Source organism: Ascaphus truei, chromosome 2 (genome assembly GCF_040206685.1).
Source record: "Ascaphus truei isolate aAscTru1 chromosome 2, aAscTru1.hap1, whole genome shotgun sequence".
NCBI lineage: Eukaryota > Metazoa > Chordata > Amphibia > Anura > Ascaphidae > Ascaphus > Ascaphus truei.
Genome location: NC_134484.1, coordinates 41,524,434 through 41,550,395, shown reverse-complemented (window position 1 = coordinate 41,550,395; position 25,962 = coordinate 41,524,434). Strand labels below are relative to the sequence as shown.

General features: G+C 40.0%; 1 protein-coding gene across 2 annotated transcripts in view; it reads left to right on the top strand.

Annotated features, from left to right (window-relative positions):
- TBC1D31 (TBC1 domain family member 31) overlaps positions 1-24,607 on the top strand; it is a 41,957-nt gene extending 17,350 nt beyond the window's left edge. Inside the window, exons 8-22 of one of the 2 annotated variants that reach the window (XM_075582248.1) lie at positions 2,380-2,559; positions 5,004-5,083; positions 6,535-6,681; positions 7,664-7,797; positions 8,438-8,571; positions 9,254-9,433; positions 12,094-12,326; positions 13,618-13,770; positions 14,943-15,078; positions 18,346-18,438; positions 19,394-19,525; positions 21,211-21,405; positions 22,465-22,612; positions 23,349-23,474; positions 24,286-24,607. In XM_075582248.1, the coding sequence (XP_075438363.1) occupies positions 2,380-2,559; positions 5,004-5,083; positions 6,535-6,681; positions 7,664-7,797; positions 8,438-8,571; positions 9,254-9,433; positions 12,094-12,326; positions 13,618-13,770; positions 14,943-15,078; positions 18,346-18,438; positions 19,394-19,525; positions 21,211-21,405; positions 22,465-22,612; positions 23,349-23,474; positions 24,286-24,428 (2,214 nt within the window). In that variant the 3' untranslated portion in view covers positions 24,429-24,607. The remainder of the gene's footprint in view (positions 1-2,379; positions 2,560-5,003; positions 5,084-6,534; positions 6,682-7,663; positions 7,798-8,437; positions 8,572-9,253; positions 9,434-12,093; positions 12,327-13,617; positions 13,771-14,942; positions 15,079-18,345; positions 18,439-19,393; positions 19,526-21,210; positions 21,406-22,464; positions 22,613-23,348; positions 23,475-24,285) is intronic. The other variant, XR_012792356.1, reaches the window with a different exon arrangement.
- The last annotated feature ends 1,355 nt before the right edge of the window (positions 24,608-25,962 follow it).

Here is a 25,962-nt window from a genome sequence, read left to right as displayed (position 1 = left end):
TTGTGTAGTTATTAAGTGGTGAAATTGAGGGCAAATCTGTTTTGATTATCATATCGTCACAATCAAATCGAATACGTCATGTTGTGAACAAACATTAAAGTACATGCCGAAGTGATAACAGAATTGAGGGCAGTTCAATGTTCTATATAGTCTTATAGGAAAGCAAAGAATATAAAAGACTAGCTGAGAGACCCGGCGTTGCCCGTGATGTGAACCGTGAATAATTATGTGTTAATGTAATGTGTAGTGAAATTGTAAAATGTCATGTAAATGTGATGTAATTGTGTTCAAAAGTGTGTTTGTAAAGCAACAATAGTAGAAAGAACATGTATCTGAGCACAATGGTGGAAAGTGTATGTTGGTTGTTAGTTAGAAAAATGTAGTTGTTGTAAACCGTTGGTGAAAGATGTGTAGTGAAATTGTTGCGCGCTTGTGATGCGGGCCGTGAGGGAGGTGAAGGGAGGTAGTGGGGCCGTGAGGGAGGTGAAGGGAGGCAGTGTTGTCGCTTCGTGAGGGAGGTGAAGGGAGGTAGTGTTGGCGCTCGGTGAGGGAGCTGAAGGGAGGCAGTGTTGGCGCTCGGTGAGGGAGCTGAAGCGAGGTAATGTTGGCGCTCCACGTGCGCGCTTGTGATGCGGGCCGTGAGGGAGGTAGTGGGGCCGTGAGAGAGGTGAAGGGAGGCAGTGTTGTCGCTTCGTGAGGGAGGTGAAGGGAGGTAGTGTTGGCGCTCGGTGAGGGAGCTGAAGGGAGGCAGTGTTGGCGCTCGGTGAGGGAGCTGAAGGGAGGTAATGTTGGCGCTCGGTGAGGGAGCTGAAGGGAGGTAATGTTGGCGCTCCACGTGCGCGCTTGTGATGCGGGCCGTGAGGGAGGTGAAGGGAGGTAGTGGGGCCGTGAGGGAGCTGAAGGGAGGCAGTGTTGGCGCTCCGTGAGGGAGGTGAAGGGAGGCAGTGTTGGCGGTCGGTGAAGGGAGCTGAAGGGAGGCAGTGTTGGCGGTCGGTGAAGGGAGCTGAAGGGAGGCAGTGTTGGCGCTCGGTGAGGGAGGTGAAGGGGTCCGGAGGGGGGACAGTGGTGTCGGTGAAAGTGATGTGCATTGGTGGGGGGGGGGGGGTGGTTGTTAAGAGGAGGTGTGCGTTCCGTGATGGTGCGGTGTGTGGAGGTGAGCGTGCGTTAAACAATATATATATAGGTAAGAGTCTGTACCTGGTTCCGCAGTTGTTTTGGTGGTATCAGGCGGTGAGGGTTTTGTGGGTTGAGAGGTGAGAGCTGTGAAGCGTTTCCAGGGTTAGGTGCTGTAAAGCGTTCCCAAATCTCCCAGAGAACTGAGGTTTAGGTGCTGTGAAGCGGTTCCCAAAGCTCAGTGAGGGCTGGGAGAGTGTGGCAGTGGTGTTGGTGTGTTGGGCGCAGGCCAATGAGAGGTGTGCGGGGGCGGGTGTGGGTCCAAGGGAGCAATGTCATTGGCCTGAGCCAGTGGTGTGAGGTGTGCGGGGGCGGGTGGGCCAAGGGAGCAATGTCATTGGCCTGAGTCATGTCCAATGGGATTGCCGCTAGGGACACAGGGAGGGACACAGGGAGACACATACAGACATAGACACATATGACTGTTTGAGAAATATATAGTAGATATGATTATCAAAACAGACTTGCCCCCCACCAACACAGGATTTGCCTTGGCTACAGAAGCCTAAGTGTATGTTCTCCTGTGGCTGCTGCATACATTGCAACACAGCAATGAAAGGGAAATGCTTTTCACATCCATATAGTGGAAGGAATTATGATATAAATCCATTCCTGAATTGTTAATCGAATAATGTGGGGTATATTTTTAAATGCCCATGTGGGACCCTCTCTGTAGGAGTAATCACGCAGCCATTAACGAGAATTAGTGAACATAAAGTTCAATAAGGAATAGATCACAAATATCTTCAGTGTCCTTTCACTTTCCGGAACACATGGTTCCAGTCGATAGAACAGGTTTTAAATCATACCGACACATTTGAAGAAAATGGAGTTATGGTGGATATATGGATTGGGTGCCATGATAGCAAGGGGCACGAATGAAGATAGATTTTTTACACTTTCTATAAGATGGCATCTGAATATACAATTCATATGTTAAAAACTTGAAGGGTTAACTATACAATATTGGAATTGTTACAAGTATATTATATATAGATATAGAAGTTAGATGTATTTTTTGTAATTTTTATTACAATTTTGCATATTTTCAAACTGGTGTCATTTGTTTTTCTGTCTAACATTTAATTGAGCATTGATGTTTTCCCCATATTTAATTGTATTTGACTGTATGGACAAAGTCGGTGGTGATTCTAAAGGACTGTGGTAATTCTTAATAGTTATTATTATTAATGGTTTTACTTTTAGCCACCACTACCACTGGTCAAAGTGGTTGATTTGTCCAAAGGCTCTACTACCAGCAAATCGGGAGTTAGTAGTCAACAGGTCAAATCTGGAAGGACATGTAGGCCTTGGAAATCAAAAGAAGAAAATGTCCAGACCAGGATTTTAAGACCGGATGGGAATATCATATGTGAAAATAAAGAGGTATACTTTGACTTATGTTAATGCAATTGTCAACTTAAGTTACTATAAATGTTTTCTGAGTTATTTAACTTAGGTCTGTTTTTTTGTGGTTAAGCAGTTAATGTTTCAACCTATTGTGTGACGGAAGGGCCTAATTTATACATAAAGTCATAAACTATTCTAGGGGTGGCCAGCTCCAGTTCTCAAGGGCCAACAACAGGCCATGTATTGGAGATATCCCTGCTTTAGCTGAACCTGCATCACTGATGTGTAATGCATTGCTTTGCTCTTTAGCACTAAGTGGTTTAAAATAACTACAGTGCCTGTAAAGAAAACAATTGCAGGTTTTGATACTACTTAATTGACCGACATTCCTAGAATTGTTATTGTCTAAACATGTAACTAGAAGAAGCAGAGGAACCCAACAAAAAGGGTTTTCATTACAAACTAATGTTAGCACGCCGTAAATGGGGGTCCATGAAACCCCTCAAATATTTTATTAGACAACTTCTACTGCAGCCTGGTGGCTTCTTACTGGTGTAGCATACGTTATAAACGTTATAAACGTGTGAGCGACTGCTTTCTAACTCCAGTTTAAATACATTAATAATCATTGCTAAGTAAGTGTGATGACCCTCCACATGATCAGTAACATTGAAATGGTAAATGGTGAGGAACATTTGAGAATTCCTACAGAAGATAGGTTGTCAGAAAATGTATTTTGGATAATAAAACATTACAGAATCATATTATTTTCCAGTAGATACTGGCTACAGCATGTACAAAATGGCAGTTCTGTTCAGATTATTCCCTGTACCACAAACCTACAGATTACAGCCGTTACTGCACCTGTTTGCCCCTCTCCCTTTTCACACGCGCCTAATTCAAAGACCTTGGTGTCTGTTGGCGCGCTGTGTCTCGCTACAGCATACCAGCGGGAGCAGTAACGTCTGCTACATCTGTACGTTAAAAATTTGTTTTCAACTTGGACACAAAACATCAATTCTTTACAGTCGGGTTATAAGGTACAACCACATTTGCTCAGAAACTGCAGACTGGGATAAACAAACTAGAGGAATTTAATTAACCAAGACAAGAACCCCAGAATTATAGACAAATACAGAGCCATTCGCACGCCCAGAAAAAGCCTCCTGAACTATAAACAAAAAAGAAAACTGTATGCCACAAGTCACCTACAATACCCAACTTGAAGCTAAAAGCAAAATAGTCAAAGATCTCCAACCGTTCCTTCATAATAAAGATGATGGGTTGAGATAAATATTCCCATAATGTTTCCTACAAGCAACCACACAACCAGAAACCACTTTTTGTGAGGATCACTCCGTGCCATCCCACAGACCGTGGCACATTTCCTCGCCAATAGAAAATATGTTTACCTTTTTTGTTCTATTTATAACAAAAGCCTTTTTTCTTTTTACGGGACAATGTGATACCATCTTCCATTTCTTTCTTCTATATCTGTTAACATACATTGTCCACTGTTTCTAGTAACGCTGGTTCCAATTCATAGTGGCATATGCAATTACAAGGTGTTGAATTATTTAGTGGGGTACTTGAATGTATAATCACTTCAATAAGCTTAATCATCTAGTATTACCGTGAAATAATAGACCGTGCAAATCGCACAAATTCAACAATGGGGCAGCAGAAAATATTCTAATGTGTAGGCGTTGTGTGTGTTATTTTATAGTGTTTGATCTATTACTGGTAGATCAATTAAGCTTTTTATTCATCTGCAAACACACACACACAACCCCTGCAAGCTTAGTTTCCAACCCAACCACACATTTGTGTCAAAAGGAGTACTAATGGGATTGTGGCCTAATGTATTCAACAAAAGACAGAAAATACCCAATGCTACATCCAGTATGACCCCTCTTCCCTGGTTTTAAGCTCACTCACACCACTTTTAAATAGCAGGTCTTGTTATGTACCTGTGAATGACCAGTCACATTTTCCCCTCCATGAGAGAGGTTTAGATGGCGTTTTCAGGTAGTTAGGACCTGTAAAAAGGGTATACCATGGCATGGTTACAGACTTAAGAATACTTTAACCAAAGAATTTGACTAAGCGTTGCGTATGAGAAGGGGACAGATGAGTGTTTAACTACAGTATATAATGTCATATTGGATGTAGCATTGGGGATTTTTGTCTTTAAAAAACAATTTTTTTTTCATCTGGAAACAGGAATTCTGTTCTGGCACTAAAATGTGTTTTCTCACTGTTTTTATTTCAAGTCTACATGGCATACAAAATAGATTTTTTTTTTTGTATTGTTTGATTAACTGCAGGCCATGGGTAAAATGCAGCACCCAATTTATAGATCTTCTTTCATCACTATATTTGGACACTTTAAAAAATATATATATCCTTTTCCCATATGTCCATTTTCATGTAATTCTGAACCACGCATAGAAAAGTCTTAATGCTTTTCCTTGTTTCAGAATGAATTTCCAAGTGGACTAAACAAAAAACGCCTCCAAGCTTTACTGAAAGGATTTGGGGAATATCCAACAAAATACAGGTAAAGTAAACAATGTGTGTGTGTGTGTGTGTGTGTGTGTGTGTGTGTGTGTGTGTATACACACACACACACACTCTTTACATTGCAATTGCAAACTACATCTATTATTGTGAAAACTATTTTCTCTATTAATATAAGGGGATATAAGCCCATAACAAAACCAGTATGTATTGTTTTTCTGCTGGAGCCAGATTTCAAAAACTGTTAATTTATAAAACGTACATAAAATTGTATGGAAAGTGTTGGATTACTGCGGGTTTACTTCATTCCAACTGTACACTAAGCTGTAGCGGGGGTAAACCATAAGTGTATACTGTTGATATAGGAGTCTAAGCTGTAGCGGGGGTAAACCATAAGTGTATACTGTTGATATAGGAATCTAAGCTGTAGCGGGGGTAAACCATAAGTGTATACTGTTGATATAGAAATCTAAGCTGTAGCGGGGGTAAACCATAAGTGTATACAACTGTACATGTTAGTAAGAGCTAACCTTTTACCAAGAGTGTATTTAGGACATCTGATCAGGTGCTGTTAGTCCTGTGATATTTCAGTTTCCTCACTTAACTGCTTTAGGACCACACTATTTAGGACCTGCCTGCTATACTCAAGTTATTTGATTCCTATAACCGCATCAGAGACATCTGCAACACCTCTATAGCCTGCTGAAGCCCCACCCATTACCGGAGTTGTTCATTTGTTACATAGTTACATATAGTTACATAGTAGATGAGGTTGAAAAAAGGCGTACGTCCATCAAGTTCAACCTATGCTAAATTTAGACAACAGATACTTTATCCTATATCTATACTTACTTATTGATCCAGAGGAAGGCAAACAAAAAACCCCAGTGACATCATCCAATGATATCTCATGATGGGGACAAATACATTCCTTCCTGACTTCAAGAATTGGCAATCGAATTACTCCCTGGATTAACATCCTTCCCATGTTTACTTATTTGGTATATCCCTGTATACCTTTCCTTTCTAAAAAGATGTCCAAACTTTTTTTTGAACAAATCTATTGTATCTGCCATCACAGTCTCCATGGATAATGAATTCCACATTGTAACTGCCCTTACTGTAATGAACCCTTTCCTTTGTTGCTGGTGAAATCTCCTTTCCTCCAAACTTAAGGAATGCCCCCGAGTCCTTTGTACTGCCCGTGGGATGAATAGTTCTTTTTTTTTTTTTTTTTTTTTAAAGCTCCTTGTATTGTCCCTGACTATATTTGTATATAGTTATCATATCCCCTCTTAGACGCCTCTTTTCTAATGTAAATAAATCTAATTTAGCTAGCCTCTCCTCATAAGTTAGATTGTCCATCCCATTAATTAATTTGGATGCTGTTATGTTTACAATTGTGTTTGTATTCATTAGTATAACATTTTCCCAGGTGTTTTTGACACACAACTTTTCACTTTCTGTGGTTCAACTGTTATTTTTCTACAGAATGTTTGTTTGGCGTTCCTTGCTCCAGCTGCCGGAGAACCATGCAGCATTCAGTAGTTTAACCGACAAGGGCACACATTCCCAATACCTTCTACTTCATCAAGAATACCCCATCAAAAGTAGGAAGCTATTGAGAGTCCTGCAGAGGTATGTGCATTTCCTACATACTTTCTCAGTGGGCAATTCTATGAAGGCCTTGGTGCCCGTTCAGGCCGTATTCGGACTGAAATCCCCATGGACTATAGTGGGGAATTTCAGCAAAATTTCAGCAAAAAAAAAACCATCCCAAACTGCCATTTTAGACCATATAGAACAAGGCTGGCGGCACGTGCAGAGACTACAGCCACGATCGGTGGTCTGAAGGTGGGGGGGGCGGGGCGCGGTCATGACCTGTGCAAATCTGCCCTGCCATTGGCAGCGCGCGGCCCCATGACCGCGGCACGGGAAGACATTCTTGTATTGCCAGCGTACTCGTCACAGCGCTTTGCGCCCACACACAGCCACTGGGGCCTGCCCCATAGAAGCCTGTGCTGTGCTGTGGTGTGTGCCGTGCACGCCGCCGTGACCACCGGGACTCAACCTTAGAACTATGGTTTCACTACAGAAACCTTGGACTATTCTTTCCACTATCAATAACTAGCGTGGAAGGAGAAATGTTTTGTTTGTTACATATTTTGTTTGTTTTGGGATCTTAATTTGCAAAGCTTTTCAACCCTTGAAATTATGATGCTGCAAAATTATCTCTTGGTTTCCCTAGACTCCACAATGCTACATTTATTTGGGGCAGTACATAGCAGAAAAATGTATTGAGCTATATTAGCACTGTACTATCCTCTGCAAATCACACCCTCCCACTACCACTGCAGAGACGAGACGAGTCAATGATAAATTCAGCTAAAATTCCCTACAGACACTACAGATAAGTAAAATAACACCAGGCGAATTACCTGCACTGAAAACGCCTTCTATTTATATAAGCAGCACTGCAGGAACATTGATCTGATTTTCAATAGTGTTTGGGGTTCCATTTTCTGCTACTAACTATAAACCAAATGTGAAAATCTTGAGAGTAACTGGTTCCGTATATTACTTTGTGCTCATCCCTTTATTCATTTTTATTTGAACGCAGGACGCTGTCGGCTCTGACTCACTGGTCTGCTATATTTGGAGAAACACAATACCTTCCTTTGCTAGCATTTCCGTTTGTAAAATTATTTCAGAACAATCAACTTATTTGTTTTGAAGTTGTCGCTACCGTGATAAGTAAGTATGGGGTTTTCCATGTAAAGGAAGTGGCAACATACCTCTGGGGTGGGGACCGGCAGGATATTTTGGGGTGCTGCCCCTTCGTCAGATGCCACCCACATCTGGGGTTATACCGATTCCCACCCCAAGGTTATGTTGCAACTCTGTCTGTATTGAACATTGTTATAGGATATTGTTTTTTGGCTATTCATTTTCTATTTTTGTATTCTCTTTATTAAATATGTATAATTTTTCAATACATAGTTCTTTATATTTATTTGTGTGCAGTATTTGCTATTGATTAAAATTATTTCTAATATGTCAAACTAGATCCCTCTGCTCATTGGCTAAAATAAGTAAGACTGCCGAGGGTGCAGTGCAACTTTTATCTTATTTATTTATCAAATATTTTACCAGGAAGTAATACATTGAGAGTTACCTCTCGTTTTCGAGTATGTCCTGGGCATAGAGTTAAAATGACAAATAATACATGGTTACAAATACAGTTACATAAATGAATAGGGTATACATTATATACAATACATTGCATGCACAGTATCTGGCCACTTTTGACCAAGTGCTACAATTAGATTACTATTGTGGCTAAGTGATGCTGTGTATTTCAAAGTTCCCAGTTGATTGTGTTTATATTCTCTAGCTAATTGGTGTCAGCATTGGTTTGAGTATTTTCCAAACCCTCCAATCAACATTCTTGGTATGGTAGAGAATGTCCTAGCGCATCACGACAAGGAACTACTCCAGCACTTTGTAAATTATGGTGCAACGTCCCAGGTAACCATCACATTTTCTGGAAGGCTTGAAGCTTTCCACTGTGTAATTGTTGTCATCAACATGGTGTCTTTCCTTAAACTCTACATTTTAGGTTTAACCCTTTCATTGTCAGTGGGGGTGACAATACGTTGCATATCCCCCAAAGTGCTGAAGGGCGAGGCTGTATCTCTGTGCCTCCCACTACTGCTAAGTAAATGAGCGATTTATGTTGTGACTGGTAGAATAGATAATACTGGAATTAGAGACAATTAGAATTGCAGGAAGTCTGCATTATCTAATGCTATCAACTATATAAAAATGTAAAATCCTTGTTGGTGGGGGCTATGATTCCTATATGTTACTCAAAAACATGTTGGGAGATATAGCAGCTGAACATATACATGGGTGTTTTTTTTGTTGCTGGCTGATAAAATATTCCTAAATAAAATAAAGCCCGTTGATCTTATTCCTCCCAGTTTTATTAAATAAAAGAGGAGGGGGTGGTCGCCCTATATGACCAGTCGTCAATCACATGCATTTTAAAATGAAGTATTACAATGACTAGATAAATTAAAGCTGTACAGTCTGTGCTCTACAATTTGTACAGGCTGTGCCTTACAATGCAGGCTTTTATAGGTATACAGATCACATGTGACTAGTGTTATATTTCACGCGGATGCATATGATCCTTTTCCCCCTTTAGGTATATGCCTGGCCTCTGCTGGAAACATTGTTCTCTGAGGTTTTAACAAGAGAAGAATGGCTCAAGTTGTTCGATAATGTTTTTTCCAATCAACCATCATTCCTTTTGATGGCGGTTGTATCTTATATAATTTCCTCCCGATCACCTTTGCTGCACTGTAACCAAAAAGATGATTTTGAGGTAAGCATTCGAATAGATCTTGTGTAATTTGTTATGTGGATATGCAGAGAAACCATGGACCCCCTGCCTCATCTTTGGCACAGTTCTGCTTACAGTGCTTCAATATCCTATTAGTGTCTTGCTTTAACTTGTAGTGATTCAGTAATCACTGTTTTTTTAAATCTTTATTGAATTTGATCAATTCTTAATGTGTGTTTCTACATACTGTATGCAACCACACTATCCTGCAAGCTCAACCCAAACATACCACACCATATATATTTGTGTCAAAAGGAGTGCTGCTCAAATCGTGACCCTAATGTATGTATGTATGTATGTATGTCTTTATTTGTATAGCGCCATAAAATGTACATAGCGCTTCACAGTAGTGATACATGTCATATAAATAACAAATATAAATAACACATCATGGGAATAAGTGCTTCAGACATACTGTAAAAGTAACATTAAGGAAGGAGTCCCTGCTCCGAGGAGCTTACAATCTAATTGGTAGGTAGGGAGAACGTACAGAGACAGTAGGAGGGAATACTAGTAAGTGCGTCTGCAGGAGGCCAAGCTTTGTGTCATGTGTCCATGATTATCCAGTGCTACTCATATGCTTCTTTAAGCAGATGTGTCTTAAGGTGGGTCTTAAAGGTGGATAGCGAGGGGGCTAGTCGGGTATTGAGGGGAAGAGCATTCCAGAGGTGTGGGGCAGAAAGTGAGAAAGGTTTAAGGCGGGAGAGAGCTTTAGATACAAAGGGGGTAGAAAGAAGACATCCTTGAGAAGAACGCAAGAGTCGTGATGGTGCATAGCGAGAAATTAGGGCTGAGATGTAATGAGGGGCAGAAGAATGTAAAGCTTTAAAAGTGAGCAGTAGAATTGAGTGTGAGATACGAGATTTAATCGGAAGCCAGGAGAGGGATTTCAGCAGGGGAGACGCTGAGACAGATTTAGGAAAGAGTAGAGTGATTCTGGCAGCAGTGTTTAGGATAGATTGTAGGGGAGACAGGTGAGAGGTAGGAAGGCCGGACAGCAGGAGGTTGCAGTAATCGAGACGGGAGAGAATGAGGGCCTGAGTCAGAGTTTTAGCAGTTGAGTAACAGAGGAAAGGGCGTATCTTTGTGATATTGCGGAGGAAAAAGCGACAAGTTTTAGAAACGTTTTGAATATGAGAGGAGAATGAGAGAGAGGAATCAAGTGTGACCCCTAGGCAGCGTGCTTGGGCTACTGGGTGAATGATCGTATTTCCAATAGCAATGTGGAAGGATGTAGTAGGGCCAGGTTTGGGAGGTAGCATAAGGAGCTCTGTTTTTGCCATGTTAAGTTTCAGTCGGCGGATGGCCATCCAGGATGATATTCCAGAGAGGCATTCAGAAACTTTGGTCTGTATAGCAGGTGTAAGGTCAGGGGTTGAAAGGTAAATTTGTGTGTCGTCAGCATAGAGGTGATATTTAAACCCAAAAGATGTGATTAGGTCACCTAGAGAGAGTGTGTAGAGAGAAAAGAGAAGGGGTCCCAGGACAGAGCCCTGGGGTACCCCCACAGAGAGATCAATAGAGGAGGAGGAGGTGTTAGCAAAAGAGACACTGAAGGTACGATGGGAGAGGTAAGAGGAGATCCAGGATAAAGCTTTGTTCCGAATACCAAGAGTATGGAGAATGTATACACCAAAGCTCACTAATCCTACCTTTTTAAATAGCAGGTCTTTTTATCCACCTGGGGAATGCTCAGTCTATTGAGACATTTCTCCCTCCTATTAGAGAAGGGAAGAGAACGTTACAGGCAGTGTTACGACCTGCAGAAAGGGCCATACTGCGACGTGGTTGCAGGCTTATATTGCTTTCACCAAGTATTTAACTGTATAATTTGTCATGTTGGATGTAACATTGGGGCTTTTTGTCTTTTAGTGTTTTTGCTTTGCTGTATTTATCAATCATGAGGCATCTGGTTTGTTAAGCACCCTCGGTTTTGACCCGGGGGAAACTGTGAGCAGGCCGCACGTGCTTATTCACGTTTGCTCAAAATGCATTAGTGTTTCCCTTATTGACTGTGAAATCTATAGATGGTTGCAACTTGGTACGATATGTAAAAATGACATATTTGATTTAGGTTGACTTTACAGTATCCATCTTGCTGCCAAGCAGGATACACACATGAAATGTATTTAGAGAATCTGATTGGAACAGTTCGACTGCAGCACGGTTTTTATTTTTTTATTTGCTCTAGAGCAGGGGTGGACAACGTCAGTCCTCAAGGGCCACAAACAGGTCAGGTTTTCAGGATATCCCTGCTTTGGCACAGGTAGCTCGGTCAATGACTGACACACGTGCTGAAGCTGGGATATGTTGGAGACCCTTGAGGACTGGCGTTGCCCACCCCTGCTCTGTAGGATGCGTAACATCACAATGCAAAGTCCCCTGTTTATGCATGTCATCATCGGTTTGCAGCCTAAGCGGTAAAATGCCACACGTGATCCTTCCATACATCGGGCAAATGTATTTTATAGCTCTTAAGATGCTAAATAAAACCTGACATTTTCAATACAACAGCTTAAAGTCAGAATGTCATTTCTCACCATGAGAAAGGGGCTGTACAGGATACTTAGGTGGGATACATGGTCCTAGGACCACAGTTTGCTCACCACCGATTTCTCCATATGTGTAATTTATTTTCCCAGTACTTTTTCCATCACCGCAATAATTTGGATATCAATGCAATGATTAAAGAAGCCTACCATCTCATGGACGCTACCCCAGCAGATATCCATCCCCAGCACTTGCTGAATGATTTTGTGGCTCTCACTAAAGGGCAGTATCCTGTGTTTAACAAGTACCCCAAGTTTATTGTGGATTATCAGTGTCAGGAGAGAGAGAGAATCAGACAGGAGGAAATGGAATATTTACGGGAAAGGTACGTGAACAAGGACTATTTTTCTCTTTCCACAGGCTGGTAGTCCATTTTAATGTATATATTTAAACACTAAGACGGCAATATAATGAAATGAAGACTTGCGTTCAATAGCATTTTGCAGTAGCTCATTCCAGAGTTTCCTGTTTGAATGTGCTACATTTTAGTTTTTGTATTTTTGAGCTGTGTGCTCAATTTAGATGTCATTATTCCCTTTTATGCTGCGAGTCTCACAATGTAGCATGCTGGTTTCTGCATCTTTGTGCCATTTGCTTTTTAGGACGTACTCTGCTTGGAAAAACCGGACCCACGGATGGGTAAGAGTTAGGCTGAGTCCATGGTCAGTGCGCGGGCATTCGCGTGGCGTCACGCACGCCTGTAGCAGGAGAGATTTTGAGTCTTGTAGGTAGACGCGACGGGGAGGCGTGTTGGGGGGCGTGGCCATGATGTCACAGAGCTGGTTCGCCCTCATTGGGCGAACCACTCACGTGACCCTGCCGTCGCGCTACAAAGACAAATAATGTCTCCTGTAGCTTTGCTCTTCCCGACGCTCACATGCATGCTGTACATTATCCCATTCACCTAATGTTTCATCGCGCGATCAGCATGGACGCAACCTTACGTCCATTGGTTATTGTAGAGACCCCTTGAGAAATTGGAAGGCGTGCACCACAAATGCAATTCTTTTTGGGTGGGGATTTGTGATATCTATCGCCTACCCTCCTTCCAGTCCTTGCATTTACCCATATTGCGTAGGTAGCACCCAAACACCTCACTCGGTGTTAATTAAGCAATCATATTTATCATCTCTAACTCTGAGCCGTGTTACATTTCTCGTTTGCTACTCTTGAGAAACTAAAAAGGAAAAATAAGTTATAAACTGTTTTAAATGTATTCTTGAGGATGCTGCTACGTTTGGAGACGGTGAGATGTGCAACTGCCAACCTTCAGAATGAGACGGCTAATATTTAGTGTCCATATGCTCAGGATGTAAATGGAGCCTTCATGTTTTGTCACATGAAAAATGTGAAATGCATTTAGTACATACATTACAGAAAGGGCCCAATTAAAATGGTCCATGTAGTGCTTAATAACAAATTCATTTTTTTTATTCCAAAGTATAATATTGCTTGAATAATAGTGTGAGTTGTTTGACTTCGAGCATTGAATGTCATGCCCTTCCAAATATCGGTTGTTTCTTGGCCAATTGCAAGTATAACCTTCTGCTCTTCCTGACAGGTGGATTTTGAATATGTATTTTCTCAAAGCTCATACTATATTCTGTCTCCTACAGGCAGTTAACTCATGAAATAGAAGCTGCAGCTTTAAAGCACAAAGTGGAAGATGAAGCCTGGTACCAACAACAAGAACTTCTCAGAGGGGCAGAGGAACAGAGAAGGAAACTTCTGGGGGAAGAAGAGCAGAAACTCTTGCATCAAAGGCAAAGGTACTAAAGGGGATTCCCCTGCACATGTAAATAACACACTTCTATATAAATCACACCCTTTGCATGTGATTGTGCAGTATATAGAAAGTTTTACAAATCCTCCCACTGTTGATCTCCTTGTTGCTCGTACAGTCACATTGTCAGCAGTGGTCACTGAATAGTGAGGTTTGTAAATAATTCTAAAATCGAAAGAAACGGTAAATTGTACATTTTCTGTTTGCCTTACGTGACCAGTTGACAAGATAGCAGACATTATTATATGCACATAGTCTCCCAGCTACAGCTAATATAATTGTGTTTCGGGGGTGGGGGGCGGTTCTGAGTAGATATATATATATATATATATATATATATATATATTTTTTTTTAAGCATTGAATATTTATTATTAGTTTCTAATATTTGTGTTAACTTGTTTGCGCCTTAAAGTAGTACTTTATTATAGTTTTTTTTCCCTCCATATTCAATATAATCTTATTTTTGATCATAGGCCAATACACTAGTCAAACAATATACCTGTCTCTAAAGGAGGTCACATCAGATTGCTACTCACAAAAGAGTGCCACTATTATTGTGACCTTGTGTATAAAACAAAAGACAAAGGCCTAGTGCTATATCTAAGTTGACATTTTATATAGTTAAATACTGAACTGTATACCTTTTCTTAAGCAAGGGTCATTTAGTTCAATTCTTTGGCCAAAGTATTTTAAGCACTCCCTTCAAGAGAGACGTTATGAGACCCTTATGCAGGTACTGCAGTGGTTAGGCCCCACAGATGTGCCTACCGTTAAGTAGTTGTAGACTCAATACTTTGGCCAGAGAATTGAACTAACTGACCCTCGCTTAAAAAAAAGATATACAGCTCAGTATTTAACTATATAAAATGTCAACTTAGATGTAGCACAAGGCGTATGTATGTAGTGATGCAGCAGATACTAAATAACATCTGGTGCGAAGTGGTATATATTGTGATCAACTTAACTGCAATTTTGACCTTGAAGTTGATGACAGATAGGGGTCTAATGACTGAAGAAGTGGCTCCATGAGTAAAGGCACTGCCTGGTTCTTCATACGCGGTCAGCTCTTGGAATAATGTATATCAATATTAACCTGTGCTGTTCTAAACAGTGGAGTGGCTGTACATAATAATAACCCGTGTTTTCCATTCTGAAGACTGACTGCAGTTAAACGGGAGCTCAGAGTAAAGGAGTTACAGCTTCTGGATGCAGCAAGAAGGCGCTTTCTCAAATATCAACAGGACCAGCGCAAAATGGAACTCAGACGGCTGGATGATGAGATAGAAAGAAAGGTATTTGTAACAGATGCAAAACCTACATTTTAAAAGTAAATCTATCAAAGTGTATTTTGCCAATATTCACCGTGCAGTATGTATCTCATTTAATGATTGCGAATTAGTCACAGAGTGCTCTTTGGTTGCTACTGAAAAAGCTTGGTGTGTAAATCTATACCACACAGGTGATGTCCCGTGTGTTCTGTAGTTTATCTGGCGTCGAGCAAACTGTTTAAATTTCTTTAAGGGTTTTGCTTTAAAGCGTTTCTAGGAATTTCTGGTTTGGATTAGAGAATCTATTGTAACCTATTTTTCAATATGGCCACAGGTGTGGCGAATGAGAAGTGAAAATAGCCACACCATGTAAAAATTGAGGTATTATGATGCACATTTCATATTTTATTTCGTAAAACATTCTGGGAGTGGTTTGGGGATTGAGCGTCCTCCCAGCATTTTTTACAAAATAGAATATGAAATGGTGCAAATTTGTGCATACGTGGAGTGAAATGTGGAAACACATGACATAACGGTCAGATAATTTATAAATAACATACCTGCAGTCATACAGGGCGAGCTATACTTATTTTAATGCTTCTCCCCCACTACTTCCAAGATTGTTACAACCCGCCTCATTCTCTCTCTCACCCCACTCCTCCTCTCACGCCGCTACCCTCCTCCTCCTCATCTCCTCACCCCCCTCACCATCATCTCATTCCCCCATCATCATTATATCATCTCATTTCACCCCCCTCATCATCATCTAATTTCCCCCCTCGTCGTCATCTCCTCACCACCCTCATCATAATCTAATTTCCCCCCCATCATCATCATCATCTAATTTCCCCCCATCATCATCATCATCTAATTTCCCATCATCATCATCTCCCCCTCCCCCCCAATATCATGATCATCTCATGAACCAGCATTGTCTTGCTTCTTACCTTGCTTAGCTCCTGGCAGACAGCACTGGAACAGGAGTCTGTGGCGCAATCGCTGCCGGGTTGTGTGCTCTGCCCCCGCCGTTCTCTCATTGGTTCTCTCTCCTCTACTCACCAATCTCCTCCCGGCCACCGGCCACGGCCCGTCCCCTCAGCACTAGCGCCGTCATCGGGCACCGCCGAGGCACACGCGCTTGCCGACCACGCTTCCCATTACCTCACCCTGCAAACTAAAATTCACTACACTTTGCTTGCCAATTCACCACTTGTGGCGAATGGTGACAGGGTTGCCCACCTCGGATCTATTGTAAATCACATACAGTTAATCAACACTATGTAATACCCTTGCAAGAATGTGTTATTTTTGGTTATTGCATATATACACCCCAGAACACTCTACCACGGCCCAATCAGAAACCTTAATGTCGTCAAAAACATGACATGGACACTTTCTACTGCATAATCCCAGCAGCCATTGTTTAATGTAACTTTTTACAGGTTTGGAACTGGAGTGTCCTCCAGAGCTGAACCACGCTATGCTTTGCTCCAGGGGCCCTCAGTTATTTCGAGATTCTCATCAGTATTGCCTCCTTGTTTTTAAAAGGATTTAAATAGCTGTCCTATAAGAAGCTACACCCGATGGTGCGGCTTGCTAATGGCTTGAGATTTGGCAGGCATTTTGATTCCCATGGAGGGAGACTTTAACCCCGTAACTTAACTGGTAGGTATCTCAGGCGAACTTGGGGGTTCAGCACCTAGGGACTCCATCGATAACAAGCAAAACATAAGATCTGCACTACAACCAACTAGTAAACACACAAACCCCACCACAATCAATTAGTATGGGGTGCACCTCAGAGGTAACTAATCAATCAATAACACCTAACAAGGTAGGTATAGAAGACTCCCATATACAACGAGGCCACTCGGATGTGTAAAAAATAGAAAAACTATTTATTCATACATGGAACGCAGTGAAATCCACAGAATAGTTTAAACAAATGAAAACAAACGTTGAGGTACACCTTGAACTAAATGGATAACCGTATCATACACAGATTACGACCAATAGACCATAGATCGAGGAGTCACATGGACCCTATCAGGAAATATGTGCTATTGCAACCGTGTACACATTATAGTGAACAACTATAACCCATGATAAACAATCACAACAAATGAGGAGGAAAAAACAAACCCATTAGCTACTGTGAATGCGAGAAAAAATGCAATCGTTACGGGTTCATTATTTTTCACAGTTAAATCAAGTAAGAGTTTATTTCAGTACGAGTATACAGGGAGAAAAGCTCAATGCAAGAGCTCTTCTGCCATACAGTGAGAAACACATAATCCTTATACCCTGCTGAGCTATAATACATGCTCCTAAATGGGCTGGCTTACAGACAATTATAATACGCCCCTCCAGGAGGGGTTGACCTTTTTAATGATACAGATACCTAATCAATTCCTAGAAAATACAGGTTTTTAATACATAACTTTTACACTTTGGGGTGATGTTTCCTGTGACCACACAATTATCGCATTCCTAAGTTTAGGGCTGTTATTTAAAAATAAGGAGAAGCAGGAGAAACATGTTTTTATCTTTTCGGTTCCTAACTTCCAATTATTTTGCAAACACATTCACCCACACAAATGGGAATTTTACATAGTAATAGCTATTATCTCAAACTGGTTCTGCATTCCATTCATCCTCCCCCCACCCCCCCCCCCTTGCCTCTGGCATATATACAGATAAGTTTCAGAAGAGAGAAAGACTCTGATGGAATCTGTGACTTATAGAATAGCAAGATCACTGAGGTCAAATCTCATTCATCCTACTTTCAATAACTACATAAAAAACAAGATGGAGGACAAACAGAGAAACAAAATTGTTGCATAGATCCTAGTGCACCCCCCTACATGGGCTTTATATCACTTTCACACTACATAACCCTGAGTATAAAGAAAATAAGTGCCATAGGAGCTGCCTATTAAAATACATGTAGTGGATATCACAAGGTAACATTAAGACTGAATAGATGAAATAGCAGCTAAATATATACATATAACTAGGTCTTGCGTTATAATGTTGCCAAAGCATACGAGACCAGCATGATCTGAATGATATAAAGCTGGCATTGCACAGGCATAAATATGTTACAGCCCCGTAAGAAAATGGAAAGTAAAAATGATCTAGTAAGTGAGATTTCTGCTTTTACATCTAGCCATTTATTTGTTCACAAGGAAAAGTGGTGGGGGGGAGAAACACGAACTTGCAAAAATGAACCAATATATTATACATTTTTCGACCGCGTTTGCCAACTGTCTGTGACTTTTATTCCAACAGATGTGTATGCGAGAACGAGAAACTGCTACAGTGGTTCAAGATGTGGAAGTGCGGCAGATGGAACTTGAAGCACAAAGACGTTTTTTTGAACAGGTACAAGGCATAATACTGCATTTTATTCAATCTGCAGCTACAAACTAACAGGACCGTGTACTTTTCACAGTACAAGGGAATTTCAGCATTGAATACTTTTAGATTATCTGTTATTTTTTCTATCAAATAGATCTCGTTGCTGGATTGATGTCTGCAGATATAAGTTCTCACTGTACTAGTTCCTGATTACACACGTAATTAAACAAGATAACTCGGCTTGCAGTAACATTACATCTATTTCTAGAGTATCTATTAACGCCAGTGTAAAATAGTTTAGCAGTTTATTTTCACCCAGATGTTTGATACTAGGAGTTTTAAAGACTCACGACACATAAACTTATTTTGGAGACCTTTGAAGCTCTAATATTAATATTTCATTATATTACTGGTGTCCTCTTCAAGTTCACAGTTCATATTCGGAGAAGAGTCCTATGAGGTTTCGAAACCTCAGTAATTCTATTTATGAAGTACCTACAACTAGCCTGTGGTTGTCCGGGACAAAATGGCTATCATGACTTTGACCCACTTAACTAAACATTTTGGAATTGAAATACTTCTGTATTATTTTATTTCAGTCAAATAGTTGTAGTTTTTTTCTAAACAATTTTCTTGGAGTCTTAAATATATTATCTGGTCAGACCGTAAACAAAGAAGCGCCGATGCACATCCAATATGACCAATTATTTGATTAATTTCTTTGAAGTATGTGTTATTTATCAAGCCCCCCCTCCCCAAAAGGTCAGCGTTTCATGATATCCCTGCTTCAGCATAGGTGGTTAAATCAGAGGCTCTATTTTTGATTGAGTGCTGTGCTGAAGTGGGGATATCCTAAAAACCTGACCTGTAGGGGGGGGGGGGGCTTGAGGATGGAGTTGAGCACCCCTGATTTAGCCTGTTTTAACAATGTTTTATTCAATATACACCATATACTTAAAGATGCCATTTATTTTAATAGCAACTTGCCAAGGAGCATGAAGCAGTGGCTCAAGAAGTGAAGGGGGAATTAGATGGCAATCGGATGAAGGCTGAACTTGAAGAACAAATGTTTTGGAAACTAATGGAAACAGAGGACCTTAAGGATCAACAGGTATATACTCATTTTTTGGGGTTAGTAGTTGGTATTGTAGATTTTGTAGCAGAATGTGATAATATGGTACCTAACAGAGCTGGAGACACTTCTACTGCATTGCCCTTGCAAGCCTGTCCAACCAGGGGAGGTTTCATTTACATTCGTCTTATTGGCAAAGTTATCCATCCCCCAAGTAATTAGTTTCTTTTTAACATCTTATAGTCCCAAGGTAGATTTCACCTGTACATTCAAAGAATTCAGATTTTTACATCTCCAATGTTTTATTCAAGAGCATGGATAAAACATTTTTTTAAGACAAGCAGAACTTTCCATTGGTGTCAGTCCCATGTGGGGACTACATTTTGGTCAATTCACCATATCAATCAATAAGTAGTCAAAATGTGACTTGGAATTCTGCAGATTAGTATGTTATGTCTACTCAGTAGTCAAGTATTCAAATTGATGTTAAATGTAAGTGATGTCATTTCCTTTTTGCTGTCTTGGCTGGATCATCTTGGATAGCATAAATGTAAATAGACAGGAAGGAAGCCCTCGCAGTATTTAGTGAATCCTGCCATGGGTGCACATCAATCCAAATGTAGAATTGGTGAAGTACAGATATTCAATCATAGAAAAACGACACACTAGCGGTCTTGTGAAAAAATACTACAAAATGTATGAAATATAAAAAATAAAAAAATCAATGTTTTGGTCCATGCATGGACCTTGTCACCTTGTAAAGGTTGATGGTTTTTATAGAATTATTTAATACATTTTGTAGTATTTTTTTTTTTCTTTTCCCCACAGTGGAGTGCCTGTTTTCTTTGATTGTATATCTGTACTTAATCTTGGATAGAGCACATTATTCTGACGGGTGAGAACAGAACATTGTTCTGAAGCACAAATAAATAAATCATTAAGAACCGATATGTTGGAAATGCGTTTTGTTAGAATCTTACAAGCAAATCGGCAAACTCCAATTTTAGAAATTCAAACTCCATGCAAACCTTGATAGGTGCTGTTGATCAAAAATACGGAAGAAAGACAAATACTAAAAACTCAATGCAGTAACATTTTCAATGTTGTTCTGTACATTGTATCTGGCCAGACACTACAAATGTCATCTACATTTACTATATCAACGTATAAGGTATGCATTTCTTTTGTTATTGATTAGTCAAAAAAGCCGTAATGCATATGACAACATTTGGAAGCTTTATCGTGAATATGATATGTTCCACTTTGGGGATAAATGTTGGAAATAAAATTAAAGCTTTTGAAATGATCCTCGATATATTATGATCTGTCTGGAGTTTTAGAGCTTTGGTAACTCGTGAGATGAGGTTCCTGGGCTGGGGTTCCCAATCACCTGAACTAGGATAAAGAATGTCCACTGCGAATAAAAGTTCAAATAGTTAAATAATGGATCGGGGAGTTCTTTCTATACTAGTAAGTATGCAGTGGAACAGTAACTTATCTTAAAGTTGGACGCTCCGATCACACACGGCAATCTGTCTTTTGAGTGTCTGTTGGAGTCTGAAGTTAACGTCAAGAAGACATCCTCAGCAAGAGAACTGCATTCTTTGCAGCTGTGCTAATTATTATTAGCCATTTAATTTATACATTATTTAGATTGGCAAATATAACCGGAAGATTAAAACTGCAAGAAATTAGATTTAAAAAAAATTATTTCCTTATCAAAGCTGCTTGAGGAAAGCTTGGCGAAGGCTGATCGGATGTGTTTAGAGACTGATTGGAAAATCCAAGCTCTCCATAAACAGAAATGTGACGACATGGACCGTGGGAAATGCTATGAAGAACTAGCAAAACTTACAGAGGACACTAAAGAAAAAGAGAGAGAGCTACTTGAAGTAATAAAAGACATGGAAACTAGAAAGGTACGTACTAATAAATTGGGAGCAGGGAGTCAAATGTGCTCCTTTTCTCTTGTCTTCAGCTTAACAAATTACGCTGCTAGAATTAACTGAAAAATTTAACATTCTATATATGTAAACAAAAACCATTGAATAGATAATTTTTTGTATTCTGAAAATATAATTATATTTATAAATATAATTTTCACTTCAATAGGCCTTACAGCTTAGCACCATTTAGTAACTATGGTTCTATATGTTTAGAGCAGGAGCTAGTGTTTTGAGCCTCTTCTGTTAAAATTAAAATGTTAGTTTTTGCCAAACTTTTTATCCCACAAACCCAAAAAGTACCTTCATAGGATAGGCTCCACTTATCAGTGTTAGGAAGCGCGTGCACATCAAATCATCACGATTGCCATCCTGTTACAGTACGCCACTTGTTAACCACAGCTTATCCTTGTGATCCACTTAAATCAGTGTGTATAAATTACTATGAGGTGGTCATAATTGTGTACTTCAGGTGACTCAGAGTTTTGTGCAACAGTGTGCAATTAAATATAATATTCATTGTAATATCATATAACATGCCATTTTCTCTTGGGGATCAGGAGACAACCATGTTATAACACACACAACATTGTAAGGGTTAGAGACACTGCCATATTATGAGTTCCTTGACTAATCACTTCAGCTCTTTTGGCAACGGCAGAAAGGGACTTTTTACTTACTCCATCTGATGGTGTACACTGCAGCATTGAGGATGGTGCAGATCCATTAGAATCAGAACCCAGAGGGATTGTTGATACTTGTGTCACATGATCTATCACTCTAGATAGCTGCCCCCATACATTCTTCATTTTGTATTAGGCGATATACAAAATTAAGCACACGTGTTCCTTGATTTGTAGGAATGTACGGGCTACATTTTCACAATGGTGAAGCCTGCATTTAAGTTCCAGTAACAATGCCAGGATATACATTTATTCTTATTTAACACTTGACATTTCTTTCTTACTGTTCTATGTAAAAAAAATAACACGGCTGTTTAGCTCCATATTTTACTGTTGATGCTCTTTTTATTAGTGGGCAGAAGTTTCAGCGAGAAAAACTCAATTGGAAGCCGAGCAACTGGCAACATCTGCATTATATACTCAGAAGAAGCCGTTATTCCAGGCTGGGATAATTCAGGAAGCAGAACCCGAGAATGCTGTACAAGAGAATGAATATTTTGGTTGGTGGGGTCTTCTGTATATGAAACACGCTCCTATATGTTTTAGCTCGGTGGCCTTTTCAGTATTTCCTTCAAGATCTATTGGTAGCATCTTAGGGGGAAAATACAAATAAAATCTTATAATATACAGTACTATGTTTGAGCAGCAAACAGCTCGGGGATTCGACATATTCGTATATGTGGTTATTCTATAAATCTCATTCTGAAGGAAGGAGCGAAAAGTCAACATTTTGCCAGATTACATTGACTCTTAATGCTTTACAGCTTGGCAAGTGTTTTGGGAAGGTTGCCTTTTTTGCAAACGTTTTCACGAAAAACAAAGACAAATGTCCCAGGTTCATGAACTTGCAGAACAATTTTGCGCATTTCTAGAAATAAAGAATACAGTAGTGTATTGGCACTAAAAAAATAATAGGCTCAATTTGGTGCAGCTGGTCAGAATGATTAGGCTGCAGGTCAACAGAACTTTGTGCTATTGTTTCTATACAATATGTAAAATGACTAAGTAATACAACATGAAAGTAAACTTTTATCTGCAATAGTTATTCAGCCTATTTCTGTTCTGCACACACTTCTATATCCTTATCCCAAATAAGGACTTGCATTGTTGTCACTAAAAAAAAACCCACTACATCAGTAGGGGTTTATGTTGTTCTGTCATGCGTTCATTTTCTATAACACATTTATTTTCAGATCTTCTATGGATTTACCTTGTGATCTTTTTCTTTACGTACAGAGAGACTCCGCGATTTGAAAATTGGTCATTCAGAGAAAAATGATTGGCAGCGTGAGAAAGAGGCTCAGCACAAACCTGCAAATGTTTGTTTAAATGATGTATCTTCCTCAGAGGCCTCCACCCACTGTAAGATATTTTCTCTAGGTTGAATCTTGTGTGTACAATGCGTTTGATTTCCATTTTCGACCAGTAAGCACTGACACACAGACCGTATTTGTCTATAACTGTGTTGTTGTGATGTGCTTCCCCCACCGCTCCCTATATGATCCGATACAATGGGGAACACTGATTGGCAAAAAATAATATCTATCGCTTTCACTCCCAAAATGGGTACAGCCAGGGCCGTGTGATCACGATTACTTCAGCCAGATGGTCCTGATAGTTCCCTGGGCTTTTCTGAGCAGAAGTGGAACATTTAGCGTAAGTGCTTTTTAGCCTTAAAAATGCAGAGGGAGGGAGATCACTCATAGGTACATAAAAAATATTTTCCTTCATAATAATCGTTTTAGACGTAGAAACATAGAACTCATATGTAAAAATTTGAAAGCACAGCGATTCCCTCCCTGTAAGAGCTTACAATCTGGTTGTAATTACCAGACACTGGAAGAGGAAGAGTGGTTGACCCACTTCTAATACTGTGGGTTTTTCAACTGAGCTACTCATCCATCTGCAAAAAAACAGAGGCTACTTGCATCCTCGCTGTTGTGATATTTATTCCCTGAATATTAGAAGGGCACCTAAAAATATATACATCATTGTGGGTATGTACACGGTCAAAGACAAACAATGGGGGTGGAATGTTTAGTGGGGTTATTTATTTTTTACATTTTTTTTTATAAACCTACAGCAAAAAGTATACTCTGCATACATTTTTTTTTTTTTTTTACTGTTTTCTTACTAAACAGATTTACTTCTTAACCTCTCGTTTTGTGCAAAGTCTCTTTAGATAGAGGAAGAGGAGACCTAGAAAGCAGAGAGCGCGTTCTCATATCAGAGGTACGAGATCTGAGACAGAAACTTGCTTCCCAGGCTCGGAGCAGATATCCACCATCACATTTCTCCGATACAAATTGGACCTAAAACTCCATAAAGTTTTAAATCTATAGCGTGTGTAAACGTGAAAAACATTCATGTATGATCACAGAATTGATTTTATTCTATTTATTATGATTACGTTTGATAGTTATTTTTTTTTGTATATAGATTGTCAATTAAGGTCTGGAAATGTATTACAATTCATTAAAATTATTTTACTATAACATTGATTCCCATTGTGCTCTTCTTTGTAAATAAACAATGCTACTTACGCCTGCAAAAATGTTACATGGTTGGAATTTATTGAGAAAATAACTTGTTTTTTTTTAAATCTAAAGCCCATGAACATACATTTTTAGCGAGGTACCTGCATATTTTTCCAGCCTTAAATAAAGAAAATCTGGGGGAAAATATCAATATATATTTCACTTGAGAATTGGTAAATATATTCCTTTATTATAACATTTGTAGACCTATAAACATGCATAGGACATAACGGGCTTATACCCTAGCAGCTTTATTATGATAACCGAAGTAATAATCTAAAAACAATGCAGCAATATATACCAATATTGTAACAAAATGCGCCAATGTTGTGATTTATAAATTGAATATTGGGGTTCAGGATTAGAAATGGGTGACCCTGTCGGAATTCGTTCCCTGTATTTTCACGTTTTTTTTTAGGGATACGACCCGCACTATGACATCCAGAGTCTGATTGCGTCACCTAAAGTCCGAGCGGAACCCTTTGGCCGCGCAGCTTCTGTGGAAACCGCGGGTGTAATCCACCAGAATCGATTTGAAACCAAAATAATTTATTTTGCCACCCTCACTTCCTGACTGTTTGTCACACACTTTCTGGTGAGGGAAGAGAGAAGGTGTGTGGGACAGTGTGGGGTGAGGAAGGCAGAGAGAGAAAACAAGTAAGATTAAAAAAAAAATTTTAGTAAAGAAATTAGAAAGCGAAAAAGATCTCTAATTTTATTTTTATGGGGTGGCAGTCAGGGTAGGATGGTCTCTGCTTTGCCTCTCCTGCGAGACTGAGGAGATTAGCAGAGAGGGTGGAACAGCAAGGACACAGGATTTTTCTGGTGGTACCTGCAGTCGGCGTGGCTATAGTACTGTTGCTGCTGCAATCTTGGATGAGAGTATGCCTCGGTAACCTGCTGCTCTTAGACAGTAGCTCTGTTTTAGAAGAAGCAAGTAGGATGCCTATTTGTTGGAGGGAGTTTCAGCAGCTATTTCCTCTGTCATTGACTGTATACTGACAGACTGATGATGCTTCCTGTGTCCAGACCCAGCTGTTGGAACAGCTATGCGAGCAGGAGATGCAGCACGTGTTGTGTGCGCAAGCAGGTTAGGTTGGGGTTGCCAGAGTAGGGCCCAGTTCTAGTCATGACTGGTTTCGAATCTGTGTCCCTCAATCTGGTTTCAGCTGCCCAAACTGAGTCTGTTAAGCCCAGCACCCTTACTGCTGCTGTTACTGCTCTAGCTTGGGCACAGGAAGTGTCATCAGGTGGGGATATAGGGGTTCAGGAGGTGGAACCACAGGCAGGAGAAGTGGATAGGGTAACAGGGA